At 38.9% G+C, this 10,764-nt stretch overlaps 1 protein-coding gene and 1 pseudogene across 1 annotated transcript; both read left to right on the top strand.

Annotated features, from left to right (window-relative positions):
* Window positions 1–6,057: 6,057 nt before the first annotated feature.
* On the top strand, window positions 6,058–7,287 carry LOC100768028 (upstream-binding factor 1-like protein 1). Its single transcript, XM_027410885.2, has one exon. The coding sequence runs from the start codon at window positions 6,058–6,060 to the stop codon at window positions 7,285–7,287; it is 1,230 nt and encodes a 409-aa protein (XP_027266686.2).
* Window positions 7,288–9,287: 2,000 nt separating this feature from the next.
* Window positions 9,288–10,086, top strand: LOC113835160 (annotated as a pseudogene).
* The last annotated feature ends 678 nt before the right edge of the window (window positions 10,087–10,764 follow it).

Consider the following 10,764-nt stretch of genomic DNA (forward strand, 5'->3'; position numbering starts at 1 on the left):
GTTCCATGCTTGAAAGCCTTATTCTAGATGCCTCCTTTATAAATACAGGCATTAAGGCATTAATGATGTCACAAGGTAACACTACTACAGAAATGGTCATAGGCTACATGATATGTTCATTTAGACAGCAATGCTTCTTTCCAAAAAGCCAATGAGTATCTTGAGTACTGTGATTCATGAGAAGAGAGGCATTCCAGTTGAACATTTCTAAGATTCTGGGCACAATTCTCATTACAAATATAAATTGAGATGTTATAGTGCTAGCATACTGATCAATACACAGAAACTTGTTGAACAGATGAGAGATGAAATAATGGTAGTGAGAAAAGACTAGCATAGAGGAGAAGAAATTTAGAGAAAAAGCAGAAACCATGATTGGATGGTTTTCTTCTGATGTCACAATTACTCTACTCAACAATAAATGTAGAAATTAGGGAACAGCCACCTATTTCAAGTGAACTCGGAGGTACCCTGCCTCATGGCTCCTGTCAAGCAGACATTCCAGTTAGAAGCAGAATATTGGTAAGTTACATACACTGGCTTTTAACCCAGATTTTCCTACTTAGCATTGTTCCTCTCTTACCATTAACATAAACATTCAACCTGTTACCCATGATACTTTGCCAACATTAAGCATCCTGATGTCTTTTCTTCGTGTGTTCTCAACTTTCCTTCCATAACCTTTGTGCCTCAATGCCACGACATTCTCTCTAACAGTCTCTTTTCCTGATACCTGTTTTCATTTGATAGTACCATTTCCCAAATCTAGCTAACCACCCATTTTCTCTTCCTGCCATCCTTCATCATCGGTCAGAAGTGAAAAAGACTTTCGGTCTGCCACCTTGCTCTGCTCTGCAGTCTCTTTTGAAGTCACTTTTGTATCTCTGCTTCATGTTTATATCCTTCCTGCCAGCTGAGCACGCATTACCCTTTCTGCTGGTGGTAATGGCTGGCCTTTCAATTTTGTATTCACCTCATCATTCACATCAGGTTTTCATCTTACTTCTCAGTTTCTTTCACATCCCACATCCAAAACTTCACAAGACTGTAATGATTCTGCAAAGCAAACACAGCTGCTTTCCACCTTCACCAGCATTCTTCTACATACTGTCTTTGAAATATGTATATATGTATTTCACTAAAGGCAATGTTCTTCCTAAGGCAACAGTCAGATCACTCCAAAGCTTCCCTTTAAACTTAAAAACAAAATTCAGACTTGTAACAGTAGCCAGCAAGGTCCACATTATCTAGTTTTAAACTTCACCTCCCTTCAAGGGAAAACTTCCTCAAGGAGATAGATGTAAAACCAACACATGTAGACTAGGCAACCCCATGTCAACAGATCACTAGCATCACAAAGGAGCCAGTGAAGGCCCAGTGGTGCCATGCTTTCCTGGTGATGGTGTCAGTCTGCATGTCTTCAGGTGAAGGAGACAGTGAGACATGGTAAATGTTCAAGAGAGCCCCCAGCCTTTCTTTAACAGTATTTTTCCAGGATCCCCAAACAAAAGGCAAAGTACAAAGAAAGATAGTAGCTAACAATTTTATAATGGAGATGATTGTCAGAAAAGTAAAAGAATCCTGTACTTTATTCCATTGAATTAAAAAGTATGAAATAGTTATTGTCCATGAACAACTAAATTTGGCTGAGAACAGCCTACTTCGTTTAATAAGAGTATAAACCTTGTTCTCCCAGACACAAGAAAATCATACCCTATTTTCTTGAATTGCATTGCCATTTATAAGATTCAGTGTTAAAGCTAGGCGTTGGTGGCTCTCGCCTTTAATCCCAGCATTTGGGAGGCAGAGGCAGGTGAATCGATGTGAGTTCAAGACCAGCCTGGTCCGAAAGAGGTAGTTCCAGGACTGCCTCCAAAGCCATAGAGAAACCCTGTCTCAAAAACAAAATAAAACAAAACAAATCAGTGTTAATTCCATGCTTAAGCCACAAGCTACCTGAGAAAAACTTCCAGCGAGACTCTAGTCCTTTTCACTACATACCTACTGTGAAGAATACTTACTTTTTCTCAGAACTAGACAGGCTTGTCCAACAGCAAATGACTAAAGGAACTTTTTGGATGATTAGATGATAAAGCTATAACAACAGACTCTGGGTTTGACCTTGAAAAGTAGATGACCAGGTCAAGGGAAGAAAGAGACAGTAGTAGGATCATGGTGTAATTCAACAAACTGGGCTGTAGCTAATTCAAACAATGTTTTCTAACCTTTACAAAAATCAAATCTGTTCCAAGATATTTATCCTAAGCTCCAAAATAATTAAACTATCTTCAATAAAACAAAATACATAGATGTTTAAAATTTGTATATTTTAGAAGAGTAGGTTTCATTGTGATATTTGAAATCATGGATTAGTCAGGGTTCTCTAAAGGAAAAGGACTGATAAACTGACTGTACAATTATCAGGGATCTTACTAGATTGTGTTGTAAGATGTGTTCTGAGTAGCCTGACAATGGCTGTCTCACAACCAGAAGACTCAGAATCTAATAGCTGTTCAGCCCTTGAGGCTGGATGTTTCTGCAGTCCAAATAATGGCTCTGGATTCCTGGAGGATTCCTGGAAAGCTGCTCTTCTTCAGTCTATGTGGGAATCCTGATGAAGTTAGATTTAATATTGGCTACAGCAATAAGACAGACAAAATTTCCAGCATGAGTGAGGCTAAGTAAGCACAAACCAAAAGTTTCTTCCATATCCTTTTATGTGGCTTAGATTTGGAGTGAATTTTCCTTCTCCAAATTATTTGACTGGGAAAATTTCTTAGTCATCTAGGTATGGTGACACACGCCTTTAATCCCAGTACATGGGAGGTAGAGGCATGTAGATCTCTGCAAATTGGAGGCCAGCCTGGTGTATATAGTAAGTTCCAAGACAGCCAGAGCTACATAACAGAGAGACACTATTTCACTGAAGCAAAGAGAGATAGACAGTGACACAGAGACAGAGACAAAAAGAATTCTTTACTGGAGTGCCTAGGAGCTTAGATGTTAGATGAACCAAGATTTGCCATCATGACAAGTTTCTTTGAATTTATTAACATGTCATCAATGGAAATGTCAGTGAGGTGGCCCACATCATGCATAACAGAACAGCGAAACAGCCATGAGGGCTAAAACATCACTCCAGGTGTATCAGGTGCGATAAGGAAGGAGATTATAGAAGTTAATTAAATCAGGATAACACTTAAACACTCCACCTTAGGGTGGGGCTTCCAGCTCTCTAATATAAAGGGTTTTCAACTGCAGGATTTGTTCAGTTCAGAGGCGCTTGGAGTTGGTTACACTGTGGTTGGTTACCATCTAGAAGTACAGCCACTGTGCAGAGTGCTGAGAAGACGAAGACACAGAATTGCTGAAGCAAAGGACAGAGTTTCCTGCAAGCACTGATGAGACCAGAGAATCTTGGAGGTAAATTGAAATCCTGAGTACATGACTTTATATTTTTCTCTGATTTCAAAGATTCCCAAATAGATCTGTTGGCCATAGTTAATAAAGACGATGTCATTAGTTTCAGTTTCCTGTTAAGCTACAGAGTTTTAATCTATCATGATTTTAATATTGAAAATTAATGTGATGTTTCCATTTATTTTATAATCCTTGTGAACCTAAATTTTCAATATATGGAGTTATCATGTAGTTCTATTTTTAGCTTGGGATCTAAACTTAGTGTGCATTATAGAATTAAAAAATGCTATGTATATAAAGGCTTCATGCTTAGGCCCTGCTCCAAAGGATATAACAGACTTTGAAAGTTCCCCCATAGAAGGCTTCACCCTTCCTGTGCAGCAGAAATGTGATGGGATAGGGCATTGGTGGGGACCTGGGGAGGAGGGGAGAGAGAGGGAACTGTGATTGACTTGTAAAACGAGCTTGTTTCTAACTTAAATTTTAAAAATTTACTTTAAAAAAAAAAAGACCTTCTGCAATATGAGAAGGACCGTCTGGAGTCTTGAATACATTTTAAAGCTTTTTTTTTTTTTTTTTTTTTTTTTTTTTTTTTTTTTTTTTTGTTTCTCTGTGTATCAGCCTCGGCTGTCCTGGAACTGGCTTTATAAAACAGGCTGGTCTCAGACTCAGATTTATCTGCCTCTGCCTCCTGAGTGCTGGAATTATAGGTGTGCATCACCATGGCCTGGCTATATTTAAAGCTTTTTAAAAGTTAATATGCCGGGCGTGGTGGCACACACCTTTAATCTCAGCACTTGGGAGGCAGAGGCAGGCAGATCTCTGTGAGTGCAAGGCCAGCCTGGTCTACAGAGCGAGTGCCAGGACAGGCTCCAAAGCTACACAGAGAAACCCTGTCTCAAAAAACCAAAAAAAAAAAAAAAGAAAGAAAGAAAGAAAAATTAATATTTTAGCTTCCTGGGGCAGTTCAGCCTGAGGCAACTCTGAAGCGACCCATCGGTTCTGCCCTACAGGCAGGCTTGGTAGTATACTAGTGGCAGGGGGGACTCAACTACAACCAGTTCTCCCAGATCTGTGCAAAAGCACTGAGGGTTGCCTTGAAGAGTTCAAAGGTCATGAAGGTGAAGATGTGGGTACCTATTATGTTATGGAAGATTGAAATCAACCTCACCTCCTGGGCACAAGACCACCTCTTTTGTTGATAATTTGACACTGTAAATAAATTAACATGCTTCATTCTCAAAAAAATATTTTTTGGTATGTTATGATACATTCGTTTAGTAACATTATACGTTTAATTAGCTCCTAGTTCTAGGGATTCAGCTCATTAATAGTTTGCCTAGTACATGTTTTGTTCTATCCCTAGCACTAAGAAAATAATAAATCCTGAGTGGGAAGCAAGCCTGTGCTTGATAATGTTAATTTTTCACTCATTTTGAAAAGTTAAAAGTATGTTTTCTATTTCAACTCAGCTAAACTTAAAATCAATCTTCTTTGCAGAGAAATTTTAAATGATGGATCTATCATTTTTATGTTGTTATAATTAAAAATATTTCTCAGTGTTATTCTCAAGTATTGGGAAGTTTACTCTCAAGATTTGTCCTTCGAGAGAATTAGAGTCTCCCAAGGATGAGCCCTCTTGTTGGTTGTCCAACAGAGAGCATTTAGCCCTGAAACCATATATGCACAAAAAACAAGAAATGATCTGGGCAGGGTGGTGTTGGCACACAGCTTTAGTCCCAGCACTTGGGAGATAGAGGCAGGCAAATATCTGTGATTTCAAGGCCAGCATGGTCTACACAAGAGCTAGTTCCAGGACAGTCATCTAAGCCACAGAGAAACCCTGTCTCAAAAAACCAACAAATAAATAAATAAATAAATAAATAGTAAGTGATGAACATCTTGGCTCTATCCAGAGATCAGCCACCCTTGAGACCCTGTCGTGGGGAAGTCTTTTTTCTTTTAGTCATTTTCTTTTTATTTTGTCTTTTTATCCCATTCCCTACCAGGCTTTGCCTTTCTTTCTTTCTTTCTTTCTTTTCTTTCTTTCTTTCTTTCCTTTTTTCTTCCTTCCTTCCTCTCTCTCTCCGCCCTCTCTCTTTCTTTGTGCATTTAAGCTTCTCCCTCTTAGTGCTTATTTCATACACACACACACACACACACACACACACACATCACTGTATAGCCCTGGTTGTCATAGAATTTGAAACATATACCAGGCTGCTCTTGAATTTACAGAGATCTGTCTCCCTGGTTCTAGGGAATAAAGGTGTCATGGCCCACTTCATTCCCTTATTTTTCAGGTAAGCTCTGGTAATGTTTGTAAAAGGAGGCTGAAACATATATATATATATGGCAAAAAACATTTTATTTCAAAAGGAGAAAATCTCAATTTACATTGTTAATAGTAAATTAATTGTGTAAGAAACATATTCCAAGTGATACCTGATTTGTTATTGTAAATTTCAATACTGAAACCTAGCATTCTTTTTATTTCTCCTCAGAAATAGATTCACACAAACTGTGGAATTCAGAATCTATCTACTAAGTTGTATGTGTTTGTGTAAGCAGTTTGAGCTACAGTTGAGTTGTTTGCAAACTGAAATACTATTAGTGGGCACAGAACATAAGTTATTAATGGCATCATTTGATAAACAAAATCATTGGTCTGAAAAAGACATTCAGAAGTTACTGGAATGTATGAAAAATAATATACCCTCAGAGGACTCCCGATCATTCAAAAAAACCCTGGAAGATCTAGACTGGGACAAAGTAGCTTTTGAACATTTTTCCGGAGAAGTGTGCAAACAGAAGTGGATGCAGATTTCTCATAATTTGAGGAAGTCCCGCACACTCTCAGAAATAGTGCTGGAAGCCTCTGAACTTACTAAAGAACCTCGGAAAACTAAGACAGTAAAGAAATATCCTGACTTCCCAAAAAGACCCCTGACTGCCTATCTGCGCTTTTACAAGGAGCAGCGGGCCAAGTACAGTGAGATGTATCCTAAGTACAGCAACAGTCAGCTGACCAAAATCCTGGCTGAGAAATACAAGCAGCTGCCTGAAGAGATCAAGGAGAAATATATTAAGGACTTCCAGAAGGAGAACCAAGATTTTCAGGAAAAACTGACTAAATTCAGGGAAAACCACTCCAGCGTAGATGTAGAACATTCTGAGAAATCTGTGGTGCCCAGGAACCACCAAACCAAAGTCCCTAAGAAATCTCAAGGAGATATGAAACACGTAAAGTCCCCTCTAAAAACAGAAATTCCAAAAACACTTCCCCCAGTGATGAAATTTCGGGGAGAACCCAAGAAACCCCCTATGAACGGATATCACAAATTTCACCAAGAATCATGGTCAAGTCAGGAGCTGCACCATCTACCCCTTCGGCAGCGCCGGGTTGAGATTAGCAGACGATGGCAGCGAATCTCACAGCACATGAGAGAGCAGTATAACATTCAGGCTGAAGCGCTACAGAAACAATACTGGGTGGAGATGGACCTCTGGCTCAAGGGATTGTCACCAGAGGAATACGGTGCATACAAAGAGACACGAGCCAACTATGGTAAGAGAAAGAACTTTGCCATGTCTGGAGGCATGAACCCCAAGTGTCAACCAAAACATCTGCAGTCGACCTCAGCAAAGGAGCTGCAAGTCGGGTCTGAAGAAATGCAAGGGCTACTGGCTCCTAGAGGAGATTCCCGAAAGACTATTCAGGGCCAAGATGGTGACTCCCAGGAAATCAGGAAGAATGTGATGGAAGACTCCAGCAGCTCCTCAGACTCTAGCAGCTCCTCAGACTCTAGCAGTTCCTCAGACTCCAGCAGTACAGATGAAGGTGAAGATAATGGACATCTTCCTTAGTAGGAACGCTCAGATTAAGACTCCATTTTACTCCCTTTTATATCCTAAATTGTCCTTTAAAACCCAGAGCATCCCTGACAGAGATGGACCTGTCTTCTCTGTGCTGTTGTACTCCCTTGTTTTCTCCTCCTGCATCCTTCCTTTGCTTACTAAATACAAAGGAATACAGTTTGGGGAGAAGGGAGTTTCCCAAAATATTGCCTTTATCAGGCCCATAGACTTACTAAGGCCCACCTGAGACAGTCCCTAGAAGCTATTTACATTTTATTCAAACTATAGAACGAGTTTTATGAAGTTAGGCACTGTGTATACAAGTGGTATCAGATAATTCTAGGAAGGATCTCTTAGGCCTTACTGTTTCAAACAGTCAATCTCACCTCTGATATTCAGAATAAGCAGAAACACAAATAGATCGATACGGATACTCTATTCTCTGGCCTTATCTAATGTGTTTAATACATTCATCAGCACCACAGTACTGTAATTATTTTGCAAATTTGCATTTTAAATATATTTAATGTTGCCTACCATTTTGCTTTAGTGTATGTTCTTTTCATGAATATTAGCTTTATAGAAATAGTTTAAAACCATTGAAATTATTTATTTGTACATAGATATTCATTTTATTTATTTTGGCTCATACATAAATTGTAAAACTTGTACATATTAACAGAGTACTGGGATATTTTTATAAATATTTACAGTGTATAATATTTAAGTCTGGTTAAATATGCGCATCTCTTCATACATATGTCATTTATTGCAGAGAAAATTTGTCAAAATAATTTCATTTTGAAATTTACAGTGCATTATGATTCTAATTTTAGTGAATAACTGTTTATGTGTTATTCCAAGAGAAAATTATTTTGGTGCATATCTTGCAAAATTTACAATCCTGTACCTCTCTCTCATTTGCTTTTGTAAACTTTTTAAGATGTTGCATCAAATGCAACAATATCAAAAAATAGTAGTGATAAATTTGTCTTTTTAAAAATTTTTAGCTAACAGATAGGATTTACTGCCATGGAATTGTGTTTATATATGAATTTGAATAAAGTTGTACATGTAGCCAGAATTGGATGTTTACTTATACAGTTAAACAACTTTAATGAATGATGTTTATTAGCTTTTATCTTATCTTTAATCATGTAGTGATGGAATTTTTTATAGTGTTCTCTGTATAGTACTGGATATCCTGAAATTCATTCTGTAAACAAGGGTGGTCTCCAACAGATATCAACCTGCCTCTGCCTCCTAAGTGATGGGATTAAAGGTTTGTACCACCATGCCCAGTTTAAGAAGGGATTTATTAGCATGGCTTACTGTCTGTCATCTTGCTAAGCCAATAGCTGTCTGCTAACAGAAAGGCCAACAATACAGTCAGCTGGTCATCAGTATTCATTGCAATCTTGAGAAGTAGGCTCTAATACCAGCTAAACATGCCTCATGAGGAGTGTAGATAAGCTTACCAAAGACAGTGAGGGAAAACTGGCAAAACGTTGAAGCTTTCTTCAAGATCCTTTTATGGATACTGCCACCAGAAAGTGTAGTGCAGATGTAGGGTTGGTCTTACAACCTGAGATAACTCCATCAAGAACAATCTATCTCTGGGTAGTGGAAGCACAGGCCTTTAATCCCAGCACTCTGGGGAAGAGGCAGGCAGATCTCTGAATTGGAGTCCAGCCTGGGCTACACACAGAGAAACCTATCCTTCCTTCCTTCCTTCCTTCCTTCCTTCCTTCCTTCCTTCCTTCCTTCCTTCCTTCCTTTCATTCCTTTGTTGTTGTTGCTGTTGTTGGTTTTTCGAGACAGGGTTTCTCTGTGGCTTGGACACTGTCCTGCAACTCACTCTGTGGAGCAGGCTCTGCCTTGAACTCACAGAGATCGACCTACCTCTGCCTCCCAGTGCTGGTATTAAAGGCTTGTACCACCACTTCGAGATAAGAAATATTTTCTTGATATGATCAAAAAATAAAAATAGTCCATCATAATTGTGTCCTATGCTTGGGTTTTGGTTGATTCCAGAGAAGGTCAAGGTTAGCCATCAGACCCTCTCTCTAAAAAGTAAAACATGGAAAGACTAGGAAGGATAGTTTCTTAGCAATGCTTTTTGGTATAACTTGAGAGCCACTAAAATGGATTATATGGCTAACAATACTGAGCCATAACTGACTTTCTCCTGAAAAGCCCACACCCTTACTTTAATGCTTATTTTTTTCCCTTAGTATCTTTCTTTCTCTTAAGTTCTGTTCTTAAAAATCAGTTAAACATAACATTAAAAAGATGTTTAGGGACATGTTCTGATCTGTTGGAGTAAACTGCTGCTTGGCTGGCCTTCAAGGCCTGAAACACACCTCCGCTGAGCAAAGAAGGTGAGCTGGAAAGGTGCCATCTAAGCGGGCATGTGCAGTGACCTCTTCATTGGATACTACATCTACTTTGACCTTAAAGGCAGAGTGACCCCAACTTCAAGAACAGGCTTTGAGAATGACGAAAGAAACAGGAGTTTGCTAAGGAAAAACCTGGGCTTTCCAAGTTTCCTGAAGTAAAAGATGCTGAAGCTATACAAAAAGTCTTCCTTGAAGATATATGGCTTGGTGAAGAGTTGCTAGCACAAGGTGGATATGAGAAGGGTGTAGCCACCAGAAAAGCGCAATTGCTGTGTGTGCACAGATTCAGCGGCTGCTGCAAGTGTTGCAGCAGACTTCCACCACCAGTTTTCCAGAAGCGTCTGACCAAACTTCCAAGCATTAGAGAATTGTAAGTGCTCAGAGATTGACTGTAGATGATTTGGAATGAGCAAGCTACCAACAGAATAAAATCTCAGTTAAAAATGATTTAACCATCAGCTTGGAAGCTGATCAGTTTGGGGAAATAAGGGCAAACATGCTTGTGATAAACTCGTACACTGAAGTCTACCAAAGAGAATGTGTACTTTGAGTAGATCAATTGTCTGTTCTATTTATTTTTTCCAGTGAAATGTATTGTAATAGAACTTTTCACTTTATGAATACACTGAGTTAACCAAAATATCATGTATTTCCTTTACTCCTAAAACATGCAATTCAGATGTAAATACAGCAGTTTCTACTTAGGTAAAAACTCCCAGTGATTAATTTTAAAGGATTGGAAAAATGTATGAAGGATAGTTGAATATGCCCATTTTAAACACTAGTACATTTCACCCTAAATCATAAAATTGGATAGAAACTTGTTCATGAAAGCTGAGCATTAAAATCTTGCAGAGAAAAAAAAAAACTCTTTGGAACATGCCTTTAATCCCAGCACTCAGGATGCAGAAGCAGGTTGCTCTGTGTGAGTTCAAGGAGAGGCAGGTCTACAAAATGTGTTCCAGGACTGTTAGGATTACAGAGGGAGCCACTGCTCTAAAAGGAAGGAAAGGAGAAAATGTTCTCCTTCCTTGGCAATCCCACATCCCTGCTCTGGGGTGTGTGTCATACTTTGGTCTGTAAAAGC

This window comes from Cricetulus griseus, chromosome 4 (assembly GCF_003668045.3).
Source record: "Cricetulus griseus strain 17A/GY chromosome 4, alternate assembly CriGri-PICRH-1.0, whole genome shotgun sequence".
Taxonomy (NCBI): Eukaryota; Metazoa; Chordata; class Mammalia; order Rodentia; family Cricetidae; genus Cricetulus; species Cricetulus griseus.